The 22,561-nt window shown below is 60.0% G+C and overlaps 1 protein-coding gene across 1 annotated transcript; it reads right to left on the minus strand.

Annotated features, from left to right (window-relative positions):
- Nucleotides 1–4,783: 4,783 nt before the first annotated feature.
- On the minus strand, nucleotides 4,784–20,938 carry LOC141935608 (unconventional myosin-Vb-like). The gene is made up of 40 exons (XM_074852003.1): nucleotides 20,912–20,938; nucleotides 19,797–19,932; nucleotides 19,578–19,688; nucleotides 19,250–19,446; nucleotides 18,564–18,791; nucleotides 18,181–18,291; nucleotides 17,575–17,737; nucleotides 17,327–17,471; nucleotides 17,038–17,194; nucleotides 16,686–16,826; nucleotides 16,370–16,451; nucleotides 16,062–16,169; nucleotides 15,747–15,859; nucleotides 15,378–15,643; nucleotides 15,111–15,192; nucleotides 14,659–14,799; nucleotides 14,440–14,562; nucleotides 13,942–14,025; nucleotides 13,203–13,352; nucleotides 12,974–13,071; nucleotides 12,735–12,821; nucleotides 12,537–12,648; nucleotides 12,112–12,323; nucleotides 11,821–11,977; nucleotides 11,491–11,730; nucleotides 10,545–10,754; nucleotides 10,287–10,380; nucleotides 10,004–10,149; nucleotides 9,254–9,766; nucleotides 9,072–9,169; nucleotides 7,939–8,125; nucleotides 7,663–7,756; nucleotides 7,282–7,437; nucleotides 6,959–7,179; nucleotides 6,568–6,657; nucleotides 6,210–6,360; nucleotides 5,528–5,798; nucleotides 5,277–5,451; nucleotides 5,026–5,106; nucleotides 4,784–4,942 (listed from the first exon to the last, which is right to left on the minus strand). The coding sequence occupies exons 1-40, from the start codon at nucleotides 20,936–20,938 to the stop codon at nucleotides 4,784–4,786; spliced, it is 6,117 nt and encodes a 2,038-aa protein (XP_074708104.1).
- Nucleotides 20,939–22,561: the final 1,623 nt, after the last annotated feature.

Below are 22,561 nucleotides of genomic sequence, written 5' to 3' on the forward strand. Positions count from 1 at the left end.
TGCCAGGGCCTCCCCACCCTCACAGGGAAGAATTTCTTCCTTAGATCTAAACTAAATCTCCCCTCTTTCAGTGTAAAACCATTACCCCTTGTCCTATCCTTACACTCCCTGATCAAGAGTCCCTCCCCCCTTTCCTGTAGCCCCTTTCAGTCCTGGGAGGCCACTCTAAGGTCTCCCTGGAGCCTTCTCTTCTCCAGCTGAACCCCCCCACTCTCTCAGCCTGTCCTCACAGGGGGGTGCTCCAGCCCCTGAGCATCTTCGTGGCCTCCTCTGGCCCCGCTTGAGCAGGTCCGTGTCCTTCTGATGATGGTGCCCCCAGAGCTGGACCCAGCGCTGCAGGGGGGTCTCACGAGAGTGGAGTAGAGGGGGAGAATCCCCCCCTCGCCCTGCTGCCCACACTGCTCTGGGTGCAGCCCAGCACACGGGTGCACATTGCTGGCTCATGGTCAGTTTTCCATCCCCCAATACTCCCAAGTCCTTCTCCTTGGGGCTGCTCTCCATCCCCTCCTCGCCCAGCCTGGATCTGTGCTTGGGATTGCCCCGACCCATGGGCAGGACCTTGCACTTGGCCTTGTTGACTTTCATGAGGATTGCACAGACCCACCTCTCCAGCCTGTCCAGGTCCCTCCGGATGGCACATCCCCTCCCTCCAGCATGTCACTGCCCCACACAGCTTGGTGTCATCAGTGAACTTGCTGAGGGTGCCTCGATCCCACTGTCCGTGTCGCCAACAAAGATGTTAAACAGTGCTGGTCCCAACCCCAACTCCTGAGGACGCCACTCGTCACCGCTCCACACTTGGACATCGAGCCGCTGACCGCAACTCTTTGAGTGCGACCATCCAGCCAATTCCTTATTCACCGAGCGGTCCATCCGTCAAATCCACGCCTCTCCAATTCAGAGACAAGGATGTCGTGCGGGACAGTGTCAAATGCTTTGCTCTAGTCCAGGAAGATGACAATAGTTGCTCTTCCTTTATCCACTAACGCTGTAACTCCTGTCGTAGGCAGCTACCAAATTTGTGAGACACAATTTGCCGTTAGTGAAGCCATGTTGGCTGTCACCAGTCTCCTCCTTATTTTCCATGTCCCCTAGCATAGTTTCAGGAGAAACCACTCCTTGATCTTGCCAGGCACAGAGGTGAGACTGACTGGCCTGTAGTTCCACAGGTCTTCCTTTTTTCCCTTTTTAAAAATGGGGGTTATGTTTCCCCTTTTCCAGTCAGGGGGAACTGCACCAGCCTGCCACAACTTCTCAAATATGATGGATAGTGGCTGAGCCACTTCATCTGCCAGTTCCCTCAGGACCTGCGGATGCATCTCATCGGGTCCCACAGACTTGTGCACCTTGAACCCGGTCTTCTCCTACAGTGGCAGTTCTTCATTCTCCCAGTCCCTGCCTTTGCCTTCTGCGTCTTGGTTGGTGTGGCTGCAGCACATGCCGGTGAAGACTAAGGAAAAAAAGTTTTTGAGTACTTCAGTGTTCTCCATATTCTGGGTAACCAGGTCTCCCATTTCTTTCTGGAGAGGGCCCACATTTTCCCATTTTCCATTTTCCTTTTTTCACCAATGTATCTATAGAAGCTTTTCTTGTTGCCCTGGACATCCCCAGCCAGATTTAATTCTATTAGGGCTTTGGCCTTCCTAACCTGATCCCTGGCTGCTCGGACAATTTCTCTTTATTCCTCCCAGCCTATCTGTCCTTGCTTCCACCCTCTGTAGGCTTCATTTTTGTGTTTGAGCTTGTCCAGAAGCTCATTGTTCACCCATGCAGCCTCCTGGCGTTCTTACCTGACTTCCTCTCTGTTGGGATGCATCGCTCCTGAGCCATCACAGGGTTCTTCTTCCAGAGAGCACCAGAGCTTTCACGGGGCTTTTCTGTGGCCCAGATGGGACCCTGTTGCTCTCCAGAGAGCCCCTGGGCTTTTGCTGGGCTTTTCCAGGGCCCAGACAATGCCCTGCTACCTCCCTGAGACCTTTGGGGCTTTTACTGGACTTTACTGAAGCCCTGGCAGGGCCATGCTGCCCTCCAGAGTGCCCCAGGGCCTTTGCTGGGGATTGCTGGGGCTGTCAGAGGGCCGTGCTGCTCTCTGGAGTGTTCTAGAGCTTTTGGCCAGGCTTTGTGGGGGCCCAGGCAGAGTCCTGCTAACCTCCAGAGAGCTGCAGGACCTTCAGCAGGCTTTGCTGTGGCCCGTGTGGGGCCCTGCAGCCTTCCAGAGAGCCCCTCTGAGCTCAAACCACGACACTTCACATTAAGCATCATTATCTATCCCGGAAACACTCACCTCATGAACATAGGCTGCTGAACCCCTGACAGGTTAGTATTTATAGTACAATATATTTATGAGTAAGCAAAACAGGTTTTTCAAACGTAATCATTTATCCGCTGGCAGCCCACTGTGAGCAGGATGAGATTGTGTTCAGATGTCAAGCAAGTCCTCCAGTTACAGTCCATGAACGAGTCACCCCCTGAAATCCCGTTCAACAAGTCCAGATAAAGCTCCGCCCAGCCTGCTGGTCAGTTTGGCGATCATCTCTGGAGCGATGCTCCACTGGAAAACCCGAGGTGTGGCCTTTGCCAATGTGGACAGCACCCTCGTGTGGAAAACCAAAGTCGCTGCACACCCACCCTGACCTGGCATCATCAAACCCTTTGAGCCCGGTCGTCCAGACAGTTCTTCACCCAGCGCCCTGTGAAGCTGCTTGTCCCACAGTTGGACAACTGGTCCAGAAGGATGCTATGAGGGACAGTAGCAAAATTCTGACTCAAGTCCAGCAAAATTACATCCACCACCTTCCCTTCATCTGCTGGGCGGGTGACCTCACGCTAGAAGGATTAACTAATGAGTTGAAGAGGACTTTCCCTTTGTGAACCTGTGTTGACTGTGCCTGATGGTTCATTGTTATTTACATGCCCTCAGTAACACCCAGTATAACCTCCTCCAGCATTTTTCCAGGAGCTGAGGTTGGACTCACAGGTCTGTAGGTTCCTGGGTCTTCCCTCATGCCTGGTCAACACTGGCCAGCTTCCAGTCAGCCGAGATCTCCCCAGACTCCCAGAGCAGACAATGGAGAGGGGTCCTGTAAAAACATCCGCCATCTCCTCCAGTACTCTGGGGTGAATCCGATCAGGCCCAGGGGCTTGTGAACATTCAGCCGATAGAGCTGGTCTCTGACAAATTCAGTGGCCACAAATGGAAAATCGCTGGTCCCACACTCGTGGTGATTTGACTCAGGGGACCGGGCAGCCCACGGCCTATGAGTATTATTACAGACTGAGGCAAAAAAAATAAAAATTCAATCCCTCACTTTGCCTTTATGCCTATCTGTCAGGTGACCATCGTCAACAAGTATCACTCGGATGTTTTCTGCAGAGCTCCTCTTGCTACAATCCTACTTAAAAATCCCTTCTTGTGATCAGACCAATCACTGGCCACTTCCAACTCTAACTGAGCTTTGGCCTTTCCTGTCTCCTCCCTGTGTGTGCGAGCCACGGCTCTGCCGTCTTCCTGCCAAGCCTGACCTTGCTCCCAGAGATGGTGCAATTCCTTTTTCCTCTGCACTCAGCCAGCAGGTCCCTGCTCAGCCAAGCCCCCTTCTGCCCTGCTTGCTTGATGCCTGACACGGGGCGGTTGCCTGCTCCCGAGCTCCTCAAAGGTGCTTCTTCAACCCTGAGCAGCACTCGCCGACTCCTGAGGCCTCAACTGCAGATTGTCAAGGACTCTGCTAAGTACCTCCCCCAAGAGCACAACGTTTGCTCCCTCAAAATGCACAGGAGCAGCTCTGCTGCCCTTTTCTCCTCCTGCCACTGACCAGCTTCAACTCAACGATTCTGTCATCGCTCTGGCCAAGACAGTCCCCTCCCACCCCATGTCCCACCAGCCCTTCTCCACTCACACCAAGCCAGTCCCGGAGGGCATCTGTCCTAGTTGGCTCCCCGAGTCCTTGAGACAAGAAGTTCTCTCCCACAGAGCTCAGGACTGTTCCAGCCCTGCTCGTCCCGGCAGGATGGGATTCCCAGCAGGTGTCACTGGGGAATTGACAGCTGCCATAAGGACAAGAGCTTTCTCCTTCTCCAAGAGCTGATCCAGAGACTTCTCCTCATTGCCTACAGAATAACAGTTCATCAGTGCTTTGCCAGAGCCCATTCAGGACCCTGCTGCCCTCCAAGGAGCCCTAGGGCTCTCCCTGGGCCCAGCTACCCTTCTGGGGCACACTGAAAGAGAGTGTATTTAGGAGGAAATGTCTTACAATGAAGGTGATGAGACTCTGGAACAGGTTGCCCAGAGAACTTGTGGAACCCCATCATTGGAAGCATTCAAAGTCAGCTTGGATGAGGCTTTGAACACCATTTAGTGAAAGATATCCCTTCCCATTGCAGAGGGTTGGAATTAAGTGATTGTTACAAGGTCTTCTCCGACCCAAACCATTCCATAAGTCATGAAAAACCCCAGGAATGGCCCAGGGGTAGTCCTCGATCTCCCTCACATCACCCAGCAAACAGCACACCCACCCCACACAACATCAGACTCCAAAGCTATCTGCAAAGACTTTTATTCGCTTCAAAGGATTAAAAAGTGGCCAAAACCCCCAGCACAGGACTACTGCGGGCCCTTGGCTGTGCCACAAACAAGGCACCCAAGTTTCAGTAAACAAACAACTTCCCAGAAGGACAGAACACATCAGAAGTGCTACACCCCCAGCCCTCATGGCTTTCCCGCACCTCAAGGGGTTCAGACACCCCTCAATGGGGCACAGGTAGTGGCCCAGGGCCAGATGTGGGCTCAGAGGTGGACAAGGAAGGCAAGGTCAAGGCCATCGGGGATGCAAAGCTCATCCAGGTGCAGGGGGGAGGCACTGAAGGGCAGGTGCACAGGGAAGAGGTGGCTGGTGTCCACCAGGAGCTGGCTGGATCCCCCTCCATACTGGTCCTGCAGCTGCCTCTGTGGGGACACAGTGCTCACATCCAGGGCTGCCCCAGTCAGGACAGCCCCCCCCCCAGCACCAGAGCCCAGGTCCCACTTACCTCAACACTGCTGATGAAGCTGGGGCTGATGCGCTCCTCCAGCCCGGCAGCCGGGGTATAAGCCCGGAGGATCTTCACAACCTGGAGGAGATGGTAGTGACCGTGAACAGGGAAGGGCACATCCAGACACTTGTGGGTATGGCGTGGACCCCACCCCAGTGCCACCACATCCCCGGTGCACCCAGGGAGGCCAAGCAGCCCCAGGACAGGATGAGTGCCCAGCAGGCAGCGAGTCCCAACCCCCCCAGTACCTGCTGCGGTGAGAGTGCTGTGCACAGGCTGCAGAGAGCTCCAGCATCCTCCTCTGTCACCTTCTTCACCTGCAGCAGCTGGGCAGCCTGGACCAGGGGCTCCAGCACCTCCCAGGTCCCGCTCTGGTGCAGCCCCTCTGCCCGCAGCCACTGCTCCAGCTGACTGATGTTGTACCTGCCAGGGAGCCGTGGTCAGGGGGAGGCACGGACCATGCCCCATCTCCCCTAGATACAGCTGCACAGGGACTGACCTGAGCTGGATGCCGCGGCTCCAGCAGCACGTGTGCTTTCTCAGCAGCAGGTAGTTGAGGGTGGTGCCAGTGACCAGGAAGAGGAGCTGGCGCAGGGCCTGGTGCCCCACACTGGGGGCCAGCCCGTGGTGGTCCAGGGCCGCACAGAAGGAGCCCAGCTGCTGCAGCAGCTCCGGCAGGGTGTGGGCAGGGGCTGTCGAGGACCGGCGGTGGCCAGGAGGGCAAGAGGAAGACAAGCCCTGTATGGGCTCACTCTCCAGCATTGCAGCAACTGAAGGATAGAAAAGGCTCATCATAAGGCAGACACCCTGCATGGTGCCTCAAGCAGCTCCTTGTCTCTCTGTCCCAGCTGGGGACACAGGGGCCAACAACACCTCCAGAATAGCTGGCCCAGGCTAGCCCAGGGGCTGGCCCTGCTCCATGAGGCTGCAGAGTAGGGCATGGGGGAACAGAGCTCCCGGTGGATGCAGCCTAAGGTCCCCAGGATGCTGAGGCCACTTTAGGAGACCAAGCCAGGATGCTCGAGGAGCAGATGGTCCCCCATAGAAGGGGGCCCCCAGTTCAGAGCCTACCTTCCCCCTCTGGGTACTGCCTCTAACAGAGCAGGCAGCTCACCCAGCTGAGCACAGCGCTCCCTCCCTCCATCCCTGTCCCACGAGTGCCCTGCAAGCCCAGGCCATACCAATCATGGGTTTGAGGCACTTCTCAGCGGTGCGGATGAGCTGCTGGTAGAGCTGGACAGCCAGGGCACCCAGGCTGCGGCAGGAGCTCTGGGGGTCCACGTTCTGCAGGCGATGCTCGTTCTGCCGTGCCGTGTTCCCCTGCCAGTAATTCTGCGGGCACAGGCTGGGTGAGAGCCAGCAGTACCCGGGGACACAGCTGGGTCCCCAAGCAAGCGCAGAGCCGCATCAGCCCCGCGCATCCCTACTTACCTAGGATGTGGCAAAGAGGGTGCAGCCCCAGGTGGGGCCAAACCCTGTCCCCCCTCAGCTCCCACCCCTTCCCAGGGAGGTGGCAGGCCCCCTACAGCACAGCCCTACCTCATCCTGGCTGTACTGGCGTAGGCAGTTCAGGAGCCGGCAGGTGTTGGCGAGCCAGAGGGCCACCGTGTTAAAGTCATCGCTGTGCTTCTGCGGGAGGGAACAGAGAGCACCGGGGTCAGGAGGGCTCTGGCAGTTCCAGCAGCAAGCCCTCACATCCCACAGTAGCCCCATCAGCCACACAGAGATAGCTGCAGCCTAGTTAGGGCTGGGAGGGGTAAAGAGCTGCCAGACCCTCATGCAGGAGCTCTGCAGCACCCAGGGACACCCCTCACCCCAGGAGATGCTCAGCCTGGACACTGCAGTCAGGCACTGTTCCCTGCTGCCACCCCCACCTTGGCCAGGGAAGCTTCTGCTCCTCAGTCCAACCCACACCCCTCAAGCCCAGCACCTTCATGACCCTTTTGATGGCATCAACGGCTGCATCCAGGAGGGAGCGGGCCCGTGGCTCGTCACAGCAGTGGTCCGCATGCCGGAAGCACAGGAAGAGGATGTAGGCTGGCAGCTCTGGGAGCGCCCCAAGGCAGCTCTGCGGTTTGTAGTCTGCAGGGGAAAGCAGGACAGTTGGGATCCAGGCAGCTATGGAAAGCTGGTCCTGAGCCAGGCAAGACGCTGCCCCAGCAACACCCAAAGGATGAGCTCACACAGAGGTGTGCAAGAAACTCAAGCAGGGACCAAGCTGGTGTAAGGAGTCCCCATCTCTCCAAACCCTACCTGTGATGACAGCCTTGATAATGCGCCCTTCATCCTCCATCCTCCATGCTAGCATGGCCTGGGACCGCCCAGCCAGGGACGGGACCATGGTGGAGCGGGACAGGACCACAGCGGACACTGCCGACTCCTGCGCTGGCCCAGTCGCCCCTCTCTTCACTGGGGGAGAGGAGCACAGGTCACATCCTGCTGTGTCCTGGGCCGTGGGACCCACAGGAGGTCCCTTCAGCTCAGTCCAAGCAGATGCTCCCCACCATTTCTGGTTTGGGGCAGGGGGGTCAGGGAACTCTGCTCCCTATATTGAGGCTGGGTGATGCTCCAGGCTCCAAGCAGGCTGGTGACCCTCCAGCCAGCCCCCTGCCTCCCTCCCATGCAGGCACTTGCCTGTGAGCTCCTGGATCTGCTTTGCATAGGCTCTCAGCTGCTTCTGGAGCTTCAGTGTGGTCCTCTCCTGCTTCTCCAGCTTTTGGGCCAGCTCCTGGGCAGGGACAGCCCCAGTCAGGGTCAGCCAGCCTCCCTCAGCTGGACACCCCCACCAGCACCCACCAAGTGAAGCAGAGCTAGGGGCTGCAGCAGGGTCCCCCACATTGCTCCTGAAGGAGCTGCTACAGCTCACCCAGGGCAATGGGGTGGAAGCCAGCCCCAAGCCCAGTCCCTTACCCAGTTCTCCTCCTTGAGCCGCAGAACATGGTGCTGCAGCCCCTCCTGCCCCTGCTGCTGCTGCAGGTCCTTGATGAGGGCTGCCTGCTGCTGGCTCAGCTGCTTGAGTGAGGAAATGTTGAGGTGCAGCCCTTCTACCTCCTCCTCATGCTGCTGCTTCTCCTCCCGCAGCTGACTTGCCAGCAGCCTGAAGACATGCACCAGGGGAAACTGAGGCACCAACCTCCTTCAGCTGCCACACCCCAGCCCCTGGGGAGGCAGCTGAGGGGGTATCTCTCCCCTGAAGTATCAGAGCTGAGAGCTCTCCACCTGCCCAGACACCCTGGGGGCAGCCCACAGCCTAGGAGTATTATTACAGACTGAGGCAAAAAAAAATTCAATCCCTCACTTTGCCTTTATGCCTATCTCTCAGGTGACCATCCTGACAAGTATCACTCCGATGTTTTCTTCAGAGCTCCTCTTGCTACAATCCTACTTAAAAATCCCTTCTTGTGGTCAGACCCATCACTGGCCACTTCCAACTCTAACTGAGCTTTGGCCTTTCCTGTCTCCCCCCTGCGTGTGCGAGCCACGGCTCTGCCGTCTTCCTGCCGAGCCTGACCTTGCTCCCAGAGATGGTGCAATTCCTTTTTCCTCTGCACTCAGCCAGCAGGTCCCTGCTCAGCCAAGCCCCCTTCTGCCCCGCTCGCTTGACGCCTGACACGGGGCAGTTGCCTGCTCCTGAGCTCCTCAAAGGTGCTTCTTCAACCCTGAGCAGCACTCGTCGACTCCTGAGGCCTCAACTGCAGATTGCCAGGGACTCTGCTAAGTACCTGCTCCAGCCCCCCAGGAGAACACAGCTGGAGAGAAGGGCAGGAGAGCCAGGGCTGCCCCACACCCAGCCGGGCAGCAAGGGGCAGGCTGTCCTTGCTCTCCCAGCCCAGCTGGGGCTACGGTGCCCATAGAGGGTGAGGAGGTGGCTGCTTCAAAGAGGATTTGCAGCAGCCCAGCACCACAGCCCTGCCCAGGCAGCTGCAATCCCAGCTGTGGCTGGCTCAAACTCCAGGGAAAGCCCCCCCAGCAGTGTGGCTCCAGCAGCCCACTGTGGGGAAACCAGCCCCAGCTGGGGACCACCTCCCTGGGGCCGCACTCACCTATTGGCAACCTGCACCGCATCATACGCGTGCTTCATGTCATCATCCGCTGCCGCCTTCTCCGGGCTCCTGCCCAGCCCCAGCATCTCGGTTATGTTCTGCAGGGAGAGGAAAGCATGGTGAGGCCAGTCCCACTGGCCTGGACCCAGCCCCTTGCTCACAGCAGTGGGGCAGGGGCTCACCCTGCGCTTGAGGAAGTCCAACGGTTTCCTCTCCTCTGGCTCTGCCGGGGCCTTGGATCTCCGCAGCTCCTCTCTGGTCCGGGCCAGCTCCTCATTGACAGCATTGAGCTGCCCCAGGAGGAGGAGGTACGCCTTCTCGAAGGGATCCTGGCCTACGCTGCCATTCAGCAGCGCCTCACTGCTGGGCTGTGGCCCCTCTGGCACCGGCTGCCCACGCTCCTCCAGCCCCTGGGTGCAGAGACAGGGCTTGGCACAGCAGCCACAATCCTGCAGGAACCCCTCCCCGATGGGGGCAGCTCCCAGCCAGGAGCCCCAGGGCACTGCTGTCCCCAGAGCCAGGGGAAGGGACAGTCCACTTATCACCCCCACCCTGCTGTCCCCACCAGTGTCACCACTAGCCTCAGCCTGCTGGTCGGAGCCATCTCGTGAGGGAGCTGTGGACATGGAGGACAAGTAGCTGCTCTCGGAGCCCAAGAAGCTCTCTGACGAAGGGGACCGTCTCAAGGCGCTTTGCTGAGTGGGGAAGAGAAGGACAAGGTTGTTCTCCTGCACCCCAAGCACCTGCTGGCACATCAGCTGGGGCAGAGCAGCCTCAGGACAATACCTTGGCTCAGGGATCCCCCAGCACATGAGCTGGGGAGCCCATTCTCCAGCAGGAGGTGCTCTGGACCAGCCAGTGCTGCCTATTCCCCACAGGGAGCCAAAGGAGGGGTTGCCCTGAGCCTCCCTGTGTCCCTGCCAGCCCCTCACCCTGTGGAAGGCCACCTCATCCCGCAGGTTCTCGTAGCCCTGCTCCAGGCGGGCGTACTCCTGCACCAGGCTCTGGTAGCGTGCCCGCTCCTCCTTCAGCTCCCGCAGCAGCTCTTGGCTGTCCCGCGCTGCACGCTGGTGCTGTTCTGCGGGGACAGACACAGCAGGGAGTGGGGACAGGCAGAGCCAGGACCCCTCTACGAGGGAACACGCAGGAACAAGCCTGCAGGACCAGTCCCATATCCAGGGGAATGGGGTGAGGGTATCAGAGGACCCTTTTTACCTTCCAGATCCTGCGACTGCTCCAACATGCGCTGGATCAGGGTATCCCTCTCCTCTGCCAGCTGCAGCTTCATGGCTTCCACCTCTGCCAAGCGCTGCGGGAAAGCAGAAGAGCAGGTACAGCCCGAGCCCTGCCCGGGGCCAGCCCTGGCTGCCAGGTCTCCTCCAGCGACCAGACAAGAAGCACAGCATGCTGCCAGGTCCCTGGCGAGCCCCGTGGAGCCCCAGCAGAGCAAGAGCATCCCCTGGACAGACACACCTGCCTGAGCTCCTCGACCTCCTGGCCCAGACAGCTCTTCACACTGTTCCTCTCCAGCTCAGCCAGCCGCTCCTGCAGCTGATGGACCTGGCTGTCCCGGGCCACCTCCTCCCGCAGCCGCTGCACCTCGGCCTGCAGGCGCTGCAGCTCCTCAGCATGGGCAGTGTTCAGCCCCGAGAGCTGCTCTGCCAGCCGCTGCTTCTCCTGGGCCTTGAGACAGTGGGCAGAGCACGTCAGGCAGTGGGTCGGGAACAATCCCCACGTGCCTCCCATCAATGAGAGCCCATGCATGATCAGGCTGCCCTTCTGCAGTGAACCTGGATACCCCAGTTCCCACCCACCTGTTTGGAGCCCTGAGCCTCTGGCATCACCTCAAAAAGAGCTCAGGACTGGGAGAGCTCTCCATGACATGTCATCCCACATGAGCTTTGCCATGGCTTTACAGCCCATTACCCACCTCCCAGCCAGCCCCAACAGCAGAATTTTCCAGCCCTGCATCCCCCCAACCCCCAGAGACAGGATCACACCATGGGAGCCCCCCCACCCCCTCCACAGACACCCCCAGACAGGGAATGGTGACTGCCAAAGCAGAGACACCCAGATAGCAGTGGTAGATACTGTTGGTGGGAGAACACGTCGTGCCACAACTGTTCCCAGCACCTGACACTGTGCTGCAGGGCTGCACCCAACCAAGCACCCAGGAGGGTGCCCAGCCCATCCCCATGGCCACCAGCCCCACATCCATGGGGAGCGGTGAAAACCCAGATGCACAACTCCTGCCTAGGGACATGTGTCAGGCAGGGTCAGCGCCCACCCCAGGGCTGGGAAAGGACTGAAGACAAGGACAGGTGTAGTTTTGGCTACACAGGCACTGGTAAGAAGTAGCCAGCCAAAATCAGCTGCCCCCATGCCCTGAGACCCACAAAGGGCTGAAGCCAGCACCCACCTGCTCGTCCAGCCTGCACTGCAGCTGTATCACCTTGATCTCCATGCCCTTGTGCAGCTGCTTGTAGTGCTCGACCGAGCGCGCCTCAATCCGCCGCCGCCGCAGCTCCTGGCGCGCCCGCGCCCGACGGTAGCAGCACTGCAGGTAGATGACGGCCCCACGCAGGCGGGTGTAGTGGGTCCGGGCCAGCCAGCCCCTGACAGCAGCCTGGATCACCACAGCTTTCTGGTGCCACACCATCTGTGGAGGGAGAGATGGAGCAGTGGCTCTGGCAGCAGCACAGCCCCCCCAGGGGCAATGGGGACACCCGCTGCCCTGCCAGGCTCCTACCTGCTGGTAAAGACGCCGGGCAAACATGCCCCGGGCAAAGGCTTGGATGGTGATGACAGCCTGGCGTGTGTGGAGGTAGGAGCGCCGGGCCAGAACCATCCTCAGGGTCTTCTGCAGTGTCACAGCAGCCCTGGTCCTTCGCAGCATCCTGGTGAATCTGCAGGCAGGACAGAGCGCTGGGCAGGGGGTGGGCAAAGCCTGCAGCCCAGAGCCAGGACAGCTGCCAGCTCAGCAAGGCTGAGCTCTGTCTCAGCTCCCTGCAGCTCCCTCCCAGGCCTGTCCCCCGCTCACCTCCGGGCCAGCATGCCCCGGGCATGGCACTGCAGGCAGACTGCTGCAGCACGGGCCCGTCCAAAGCTCCTCCGTGCCAGCCAGCCCCGCAGGTGCGTCTGCAGCAGGGTGCAGGCCGCCCTCAGCCGCTGGTACCGCAGCTCCTCCAGGTAAGCCACTTGGCCAGCCCGGAAAAACACCTTGTTCTTCCCACACTGGTACTTGCTGGGGTCCTGTGTGCAAGGCCGGAGTCAGTCCCAGGGACAAAACATACCCCAGCCAGACTCCCCCAGAGGTGATGCTCCTCATGCCTCTGATCTCCCCATCCAACCTCTCATCTCCCATCTCCCCCACTTCTGTACCACACTGGGCACCCACACATGGAGAGAAGCATCTGCAAGGGATACTCTGGTACCACAGTTGCACCCCCCAAGCAGGACCCTTACTTGGAGCAGTCTCTCAAGTGCAAGGCTGCAGATCTGCTTCTCGTCAGTACCCATCAGCTCCTCTCTGCTCACCAGAGCCCTGTACCTCTCTAAGAACTCCTGGTATGTCCACCTGTGGGAGACAGAGCAGGGTCAGAGGTGCTGTGGCTGGAGAGGGGGTTGGGGAGCACCCAGGGTGCTGCTGAAGCAGGGGGGTACCTGGAGGGGTAGCCTGAGGCACTGATCCGGATGGTTTCCAGCACCCCACAGGCTCGGAGCTGCTCCACTGCTCGCCTGGAGTCAAACCTGGGGCAAAGAGGGGCTGATCTAGAATGGGTCCCAGCCAGCTTGGCACTCCTCAAGCTGTGCAGGGCAAGAGGGACACAGACCGAAGGGACAGCACTGCCCCACAGTGTCCCCAGCCCCATCCCCTCCAGCCTCCCTGGCCAGGCACTCACACAAAGGGCTGCTTGCCATCGTTGGGTTTGATGCAGCGGATGTAGTGCGCTGTGGTGCTGCCCAGCATCTCCATCAGCCGGTTCAGGGAGGCTTTGAACTGCAGAGGACAAGGCAAGTGTGGTCAGGGCCAGCAGGAACATCCTGGAGCTTGTGGGGTTCCCTGGGCCAGGACACACGCAGGTCCTGGTTGTCCAGGGCCAGCACACATTTCCCCCACCCACCGCATACCTGGCTGGAGATGGACTTCTTGCTCTTTTGGCTACTGGGCAGTGATCTGCGGCTGGGGCGACCAGCCATCCTGGGCCCGCTGGACCTGCGGGACTGCAGGGACGTGGGGCCATCCCCTTCCTCCAGGAAGAGCTCAGCGAGCAGGGCACACTGCACAGAGCAGAGCTGAGAGCCAGGCAGACCTTGCAGCGAGCACCACCCAACACCCAGAGAGCCATCACCACCCAGGGGAGACACAGCCACAAAAGACCACGGGCTCCACAGAGGCCAGCCCAGTGCACAATCCTCTGCCCTGCTGCAGCCCAGATGGGCCAGGTCCAGCTGTGCCCCTGCCTGCTGCTTCTCCCAGGAAAAACCAAGTGCAAGCAACAGGCACCTTCCCAGGTGTGCTCAAGAGCCCTCCAAGATGTCCCTTACCTTCTGGAGAGCCACGCAGGATGGAAGGGAGAAGTGACAGTGTTACAGACCTGGAAGCAGTAGGACACTCCAGCCCTCCCAGCAGGGAGAGGGCCAAGGTCTCCCCCAAGATGGGAAAGCCCAAAGCAGGGGAATGTGGTGGGGAGCACCCACATGTCTGGGCACCCTGACCACAGCCAGCACTGCAGAGGCTGTGCCAGCAGGCAGACAGGGTTTTACCCTGCATGGCTTATACCTCCTACACCATGAGTCCTTCCCAGCCCCGGGGCCACAAGCCAGCCAGGCTCTGCCCTACACAGCCCCTGCTCAGGGTAGCCCTCACCTTGCTGGCTCGCAGCAGCCCCACCAGCTCCTTCGGGACAGCATCCCTGTTCTTCTCCACAAACCCACTGCACTGGTATTCCACCTGGCAGGAGACACGGCAGCTTTAACCTGCAGATTCCTAAACTGGTTTGGTGCAGGGCTCTGCTTGGACGGAGTCCAAGGTTTTTGGAAGAAATCCTTGCAGGCATCTGAGCGGTGGCCACACTGCCCAGCTCCTGCCCTGCTGCAAGGCTACTGATGGGAACCATCACAGCCAGAGTTTCCATATTTTTACCCTCAGTTAAAGAGTTGCAGCCCAGCACTTAACAGCAGCAGAGCCAGCAGGATCCACTTCCCAGTCTGGGAGGTGCAGACAGCTGCCACAGACACCCGGGACAGTGGGACGCCACAGGAGCCGCCACCAGCAGCTCTAGACAGGGCAGGCCGGGTGCCTGCTGGTGCGAAGCCACTGCCGAGCCCTCCCTGCCCAGGGCTGTGTTGCCACAGCTTTCCCTACCTTGCCAGCAAAGTGGCAGACAACAAAAGCATCTGTTGGCCTCTTGGGCTTCTGGAAGTGGGAGCTGCTGAGATGGGTCTGGTAAAGTTTCTGGGCCCAGCTTGAATCACTGCCTTGGGGCATCTGAAAGGCAAATGGGTCAGAAGGGGCGGGGAGGGGGGGGGGCGTGTTGCAACTCTGGGTAGCCACTGCAGCCTGCTCCCAGCACCCTTTTCCCACCTTGCACTCCTCATTCAGCAGGTCCAGGATGCCAAGCTGGCCCTCGATGAGCTCAATGCAGGGCTGGTTGTCACAGAAGTCAACAAAGACCCAAGGGATCTCCTCGGTCACATACTCCTCCTGCTCCAGCTTGAAGACATGCTGGAGGGCAAGGAGAGCAGAGCAGGACTGAACCAGGAGGGGACAAAGGTGGCCAGCCACCAAGCAGACTGCAGGCAGCGGCTTGGTTTCCATAAGACACCTGAGCAGCCCTTCTCCTGGAGCAGGAGCACTCTGGGAGAAAGGAGGGGACCATATCCAGCTCCAGCAGACTCTTAGAGCCCCATGTTTGCAGGGACTGAAGCATCAGCCACATTCAAGGCAGAAAACACCAAAAGCAACAGTGCAGCAGGCATGAACAGGCCCCACCCTCCCTAGCTCCCAGCAAGGAGACATATCTGGGTGGTACCCACCAGGTTGAAGAGCTGCTGTAGCTTCTCATTGGCATAATTGATGCAGAACTGCTCAAAGCTGTTATGCTCAAACATCTCAAACCTGTGGGCAGCAGAGACCTGCCTGAGGCAGCTGCCAGGCAGAGCCACGCCAGCCACAGGCACCCAACTGCAGGGACAGGTACTGTCCCATGTCCCAGCTGGAGCAGTTGGTGGCTGCAGACCCACAGTTGATGCAGGAGCAGGACCATGCTCTTCCAGGCAGCCCAGGAGAGGGGAGCTGCTTACCCATAAATGTCCAGGATGCCAATGGAGGTATGGTGGCCCTCCAGGGATCGCAGGGCATGGTTGACCCTGGTCACCATCCATCTGAAGACTTGCCCATACATATGTTTGGCCAGGGCATCCCGGGAGTCAAGCGCTTGTTGCCTGGAGAGGGGCTTCAGGTAGGTCTCACCAGCAGTGACCAGCTTGCGGTGGCAGAGCCAGCGCATCACCTGCGAGGCCTCGATGCCCAGCAGTGCGCAGAACAGCCCTAGGGCCTCATCAGCAGCCTGCAAAGGGACAGACACCGCAGTATTGCTGAGATGTGGCTCCTGCAGCCAGCACAGCTCTGAGGCCGGTTCAGGATGTAGCGCGCAGGCAGCTCTCGCCCACCTCCACAAAGCAGCCATCCCCACGGCGGTCCCTCCCTCTGACCATGATGTTGCCCAGGTGCAGGATGGCCACCAGGATGCTGAACAGCTCCAGCTGCTCGGCCTCAGGGACACCTGCGGGCACAGCACAGACATGAGGGGCTCCCCCTGCTCCCCCCACCCCACGCTGGTCTGAGCCCCCTGCATCACTCAAACCAGAGGGACAGGAGTGGCCAGAAGACAGCCGGGCTCCCCAGCACTGGGATGTCTGACACCAGCATCAGGGTGAGGGTAGCGGGACAGCCAGCCCCGGGGACCAGCCCTGCCCACCCAGTACCCAGGAGCGAGAAGGCATGCCGCGTGCTGTCCAAGTCGGTGGCATCGCTGGTGCTCTGGGCAGCGGCGCACTGGCCCTGGCAGGTGTAGTGGAAGGACTCTGCCCCACCTGTGGACGAGATGTGTCAGGCTGTGAAGCAGCACAACGCACCCCACAGGGCTGCCAACCACCCTTATCCCACCCCCGGGTGCCCAGCAGCAGCAGAGCCTCCTCCAGCACCCAGGCGGGGAGCTCAGAAGGGGCTGGCACCGCCCAGTGTAGGGTGGGCTGGCAGCAAGCTGTGCTGTGGGGCTTGTGGGGGCACTCACGGAGACCCAGGCCCTGGAGCTCAGGCAGGGTGGCCGAGGCACAGAGCTGGTAGAAGATGTGGTAGTTCCTCTCTGTTTTTGCCTGTGGATGAGAAAGAAAAGTATCACTGAGAAGCCATGACACTTTGGACCACCCTGCTCCTCTGCAGCAGTGCTGCAGCCCCAGATGTGGGGACAAGGGACACCTTCCCCTCTCCCAGCTCAACTCAGCAGCACTGGGGCTGCTTCCCCAGGAGATGCCCAGGAGGAGCACCCTCCCACTCCAAGGACTGGGGCTCCCACTCAGTCCTGTCCCCATGGCACCCCAGAGAGCCACCTGGAAGGTGACACGGGACTTCTCCAGCAGGTAGGTTTTGATGGTGGCCCCTGTGACATGTGCTTGGCTGAAGCCGATCTCGATGTACTTCCCAAAGCGGCTACTGTTGTCATTCCTGGTTGTCTTTGCATTCCCAAAGGCCTGGTGGGGAAGTAGGGCAGGAGGTTTTAGTTGACCCCAGATCTCCAGGTGCTCTGGAGAAGTTCAGTCCCTGCCACCCATTTTACGGGGTGGGGAACAACACACAGACACGGCATCACATCAGGGATACAGGCCCTGAGGAGCATGGGGAGAGCCTGCAGGGACACCCCAGCTATCCCCACACAGAGCCTGGGGACACAGGGGGACTCACTTCCATGATGGGGCTGGAGGCCAGCACCTTCTCCTCCATGCTGGAGTCGCACCGGCAGCCCCCAACAGCTGTGAAGTACCTCATGGCATACTTGGCTGACGCGGTCTTCCCTGAGCCCGACTCACCACTGATGACAAGGGACTGGTTCTTCCCAAACCTGCCAGAGAGGGACATGAGCTGGGGACAGCCCGTGACCCAGGGGGACCACTCTTCCCACATGCCACAGTCCAGAGGGGCTTCAGCCCTTCCCCACTGCAGCCCCAGGGATGCTCCCACGTGGTGCTCTCACCTCACCATCTGCTTGTACGCCTCCTCCGCCAAAGCAAAGATGTGGGGATCCATGTCCCCCATCTCACGGCCGCTGTAGGCGTAAATCACCTCCTCCTCATAGATGGGCAGTGGCTTGTAGGGGTTGATGGCGACAAGGATGATACCTGGAGGAAGAGGGCTGTGTAAAGGGCAGGAAGACCACCTGTCCCAGGGAGCCACGGGGAAGGGACAGGGGATGGGGAGGCAGAGGGGGTGCGTGGGGCTCACCGCAGTAGGTGTAGATGGCGTTGGCCTCCAGGAAGCGCCGGCGCAGCGAGTGCAGCACAGCTGGCTCGTGCAGGTAGCTCAGGGCCACCAGGTCATCGGCGCCTGAGAGGCAGTCGGGGTTGCAGAGAGGCGGCAGCTGGAACTCGATGGGGTAGGCCAGTGCCTGTGGGGATGGAGATGGAGCAGGACAAGTGCTGAGCAGGGTCAGCTGGCCCCACAAAGGCAGGATGGGTCTGCGGGGAGCAGCACAGCAAGAAGGATGCCATCTGCGGGCCATGCTTGAGCTGTTAGTCACCAGGAATCACAGCCCAGCCAGCACGGCTAGCTGAGCTGGAGGCCTTTTGGGAAATTAGGCAGGAGTAGGCAGTGAGGACCAGCTCACCGGGCAGTCAGGGAACACAGGGAGCCAGACACAGCCACAGCTATCTGGACTCCCACTCAGACACAAGACAGGACATATCCAGGCAATGTTTGAGCCTCTTTGCACCCTGCTGACGAGCCCAGGCTGGTCTGGGGGTGCAGAGGTGAACTATGTCCCATCTGGGGATGCCCAGCCACATGGCAAGCACAGGAGGGACCTGTTGGGCTGCACAGTTCCAGCCTTACCGAGCCATCTTCCAGGCGGAGATGGAGAATGGCATCTCCTTCCTTGTAGCTTCTGGTTATTTCTGCCACCCTCCAGACTTCAACGCTGTCAGGGATCCACACCCGGGCACCCTGCAGGGACACAGAAGGGAAGGGACCCCTGCAGAGAGCCATGACCAAGAGACAGGGAAAGCATCTGGCCACCAGCCTCCGAACCAAACATCAAAGCGCTCCCCACTTAGGAGAGTCAGCCCGGTGCTCAGCATTGCCATGGGACCCAGCACCCTGCTAGGGACCCCACGGCCCCTTGGCTCCTGCGGGCAGGGGTCCTACCCAGCTGCTCTCCAGACACGTGGGAAGGTGCCTTTGCTGGAACCTCGCTTCTCCCCAGCTCTGCTGCCCACCCCAGGAAGGTCAGCACCTCTCCTGCCCTCGGCATGGGGAGCTGCCTCCGCCCCACCCAAGGATGCGATCACTCCTGCTGCTGCAGGGAAGGTTTCTGGAAACACTGAAGATGCCAAGCACGGGCCTTTCCAAACACCCGGCGTGCTGGGGATGAGCACCATGGCTCGGCCGGGCAGAGATACCAGGCTTGAAAGCAGATGGGTGCAGTACAGATCCCTTGCTAACAACTGAACAGATCCAGACACCGTCACCAGCTCCGCAGACCCAGCAGTGTCAGTGATAAGAAAAGTCACCCCACGCCCTTTTCACCCCCCAGATTTGTAGCTCCCTGGGGCCAGCCACAGGGTAACTTTGTGCCAGGGACCAGCCAGCCCCCATGGGACCGGTGTTCCCTGCCTCTGGCCCCTGCCAGCCTCGGTTTCCCTCTGCAGACGGTGGGTGCTGATGAAGTGGGAGTTCTGCAGCCTGGTGAGCCCTGACTTCCCTCTGCACCCAGAGCATTAACACCTCCCTCACGCCTGGAAAAAGCCTCTTTGGAGCCACCCTGCAGGGAGCAGGAGCCCACACTCAGCACAAGTGAAGCAGCACAACACCGGGGTAGAGAGGTAAAAACTAGGCCAAAACCCCTCCAAACCCTGCTGCAGGCACCCTCTCAACTGACAAGAGGGCGAGTACCCTGCCCAACCCGGCACAGGGTGACCCACGCTCCCAGGCCAGGGAGCTGCAGCTCCTGCTGCCCCCCAGCTCCTGGTGCGGGTGCCCGCAGCCCCGCGCTGTGCTGAGCTGTCAGACACCGTCTCGGCAGCTTCTGCCAGACTGTGGGGAGCAGGGGCTGCTTCCTCCTGCTGCTCCGAGCAGGCAGAGATGAGGCCGTATCACAAGCTTAAAAATGCAGGGGGAATCTAACAGTTGCAGCTTTGCTCTCAGGCTGAGATGCGAGCGTGTATCCATTTCCACAAACTCTGCGAGCTAGTGCCGAGCAGCGACAGGGCTCTAACACATCACGTTCCCACCCCAGCGGGCTGGGGCCAGACTCTTGCTAGAAGCCAGAGCCTGAAAAACCATCCGGGTTTTGCTGATTTTGCAAATCCAGGGAAGTTGGCTGGCAGCAAATGTTTCCAGGTCTGCAGTGTGCAAAGCACATGTGTTAGTGCATCAAAGTTGGTCAAACAAGCCCTGAATAGGCTGGAAATCTGGGGAGGGGGAAGGAAGGGCCTGAACTTTGGGTTCACGTCCAAGAGAGTCACCAGAAGACTGAAGGTCTGACTTTGCAGTTGAAATAAAGAGGGCAGGAAGGGGATCAGGTTGCAGGGGCCGCTCAGCAGAGCGCAGCGACAGGAAGCCATTATCTTTTATGAGCAGTTGCCGCTGGGGGGAGCGAAAATTGCACGATGTACAGCTTCCCGGCAAGGCACTAACGGATTCTAGTCTGAAATCCCAGCTGGACAAAAGAGCATCCCTGCTAGCCGGCCCGGCTCGCCCCTTGGCCACTCCCCAGCTCTCCTCTGAGGGAGCGCCCGGGTGACACTCGCGTGGGCACAAGCTGGACGGTCGCCTCAGGGCTCCACGGGGCACTTGGCTGGGTCAGTCACACAGCTGCTCGGGTCCCAGCCTGGCTGGCAATTTGGGACGAGGCAACCCACGATGGCTTAAACACAGAAACCCTCCTTGTTTTGCCCAGGCTGGCACCTCAGTCACACTGCAGTGACAGCTGCTGCACTCTGACCTCTGCAGAGACACCGGTACCCTCCAGCCCCACAGCTGATGTACACCCAGAGAGAAAAGACCAGTTTAGGGTCTGCCCTACAGCTGTAGCGATCATTTTTGATACACAGCAACAAAAGCAAGAGCCTGTCCTGCCGCCTGCTCACAGCAGAAGTGTCCTCGACAGGCAGAGCTGAACCAGGGTGGAGGGAGGAGGATGTGGGCCAGGATCAAGGGGATAAAGGCAGCCAGGCCAGTTGGGCAAGAAGCAGGACGGATGGTGGCCAGGCAGCACCAAACCCTTGTTCTCGCTTGTCATGAGCACCCCTGCGAGATGCTGCACTTGCCAGGCCATGGGTCCCTAGGTGTCAGACGCTGGGTGGGCTGATGGGCCACCAGGCACCCTGCAAGGTGCCACCAAGCCGGGTGCCAGCAGGGAGGTGACACACAGGCCACAGCACCTGCAGCTTCCCCAGGTGCTGAGCCCCCAGGGGAGGGACAAGACCCTGCAGGTCTGCAACAAGCACCCCAGGCCCATGGGCAGGGCCCCCCCAGCCACCGCACCCCCCTCAGCCGCAGGGGGAAGAAGTCCTTCCAGCTCCCTCTGCAGCACCCCGGGGTGGGATCCCCCAGGCCCCCTCACCTGCACATACAAGTCCCCCGTGGCCATGGCACCCCCCACGCTGCAGCCCGTACTTCCATCCTCTCTGCCCCCAGTCCCTTTATGGCTGCTAATTGCTGCTAATTGGAGGGGGATGGGGGTTAGGGGTCCCCGCCCCACTCCGCCTCCCGTTCCACCCAACAGCCCCTCCCTGGGCCAGAGCAGCTCCTGAGGGGGGGGTGCTGTGTGGGTTCCCCCCACCTGCTGCCGCACCCCAAGATCCCTCCCAGCTCAGGACCCCAAGCACTTTGAGACCCCCATTTGGGACACCTCAAGAATCCCCATAAGGGGCACCCCAAGACCGCGCTTGGGACATCCTTAGAAGACTTATCTGGGACCCCCCTCCCTTCCTGGGACATCCCAAACTGCCCCCCTACCTGGGACACCCCAAGAGCCCATCGAGGGAACCCAAAGACCCCTCCTATCTAGAACACCCCAAAACTGCCCTCATCCAGGGCACCCTGGACCCACTCTGGGCCCTGATCACGTGCACCCCAGGTCCCCCATCCAGGGCACTCCAAGCACCCACATTCCACCACAGCCCCATGGCACAGGCCCCCGCTCCCCTCGTTACAGAGAAACTCCGGTAATGATGAAAACCTGTGGCCACGGCACCAGCAGGGTACTGAGAGCCGTCTGCGGGTGCCGTGGCCCATGGGTGCTGTTGTCTGTGGGTGCCACTGTCTCTGGTCCTCACTGCCCATGGGTGCTGCTGCCTGCGGGTCCTTACAGTCTGTAGGTGTCACTCCCCATGGGGGCTACTGTCTGTAGATCCCTGTTGCCCGTGGCTCCCAACTGCCCATGGGTGCTGCTGCCTGCGGGTCCCCACTGTCCCTCCACACCTGCGGTGGCCCAGCCAGCCCTGCAAGGCCAGGACAAAGCCTGGGTGACTGGCTACCACGCGGAGGTGGCTGCTGGTGGGTGCAGCTGGGGACAGAGTGACAAGGGGATGCCAAGCAGGGCAAGAGGTGGGGGCTGGCGAGCAGCACTGCCTTGCCAGGAGCAGGAGCACCCGTGGGGACAGGGAGATGAGACCCACAGCAGGGTCACCCGGCCTGGACAGGGACAAATCCACCACAGGAGGAGGCAGATGTCCCCATCGGTTCCTGCTCCTGCCTCGAGCATCCCAGCTGGCACCTGCTTTTTTCCCAGCTGGCTTTGCCGAGCCTTGGCCCCAGAGCCGGCGCCGCTCCAGGGATGCCAAATCCACCCCAAAGGTGCCAGCTTTGGTAAACCTGTGCCCTTCAGTGCAACATGGCAAGCAGGGCCCTGAAAATGTCACCCTTCCTCACCACCCCGCGCCCCCCAAAAGGTGAGCACATTTTGCAACAGGGAACACACATTTTCTGATTAAAAAAGTAATGAATCCCTAAATGCCCAAAGGTTTTCAGTGGTATGTGGCTCATTAACAAATCACGCAGGTGGGTTCACGCCCTCTGCAGCCCATGGACACAGAGTGGAGCTCTGTTAGGAGCTGAGCTTTCAGCCGGGGACAAAACAGGCGCCCAGGCAGCCTCTCGGCAGTTACTTTGGGGAACAAAGGGGTCGATGGCACTTTCCAACAGCCACCTCGAAAGCCCCAGCTCAGCCGGGGAGAGCGGTGACAGCGGAGTGCGCAGCAGCTCCGGCACG

Source organism: Strix uralensis, chromosome 27 (genome assembly GCF_047716275.1).
Source record: "Strix uralensis isolate ZFMK-TIS-50842 chromosome 27, bStrUra1, whole genome shotgun sequence".
NCBI classification, from domain to species: Eukaryota; Metazoa; Chordata; class Aves; order Strigiformes; family Strigidae; genus Strix; species Strix uralensis.

Bases quoted from the DNA above. Each gene is read 5' to 3' on its own strand.
- LOC141935608 (XM_074852003.1), bottom strand. From the start codon at position 20,938: ATGGCCACGGGGGACTTGTATGTGCAG. The intron at 14,563-14,658 runs GTGGGAAAAGGG...TTTGCCTTTCAG, and splicing joins TGCTGAATGAGGAGTGCAAG to ATGCCCCAAGGCAGTGATTC. The intron at 12,822-12,973 runs GTGAGTGCCTGG...TCTTTGCCCCAG, and splicing joins GATGGCAAGCAGCCCTTTGT to GTTTGACTCCAGGCGAGCAG.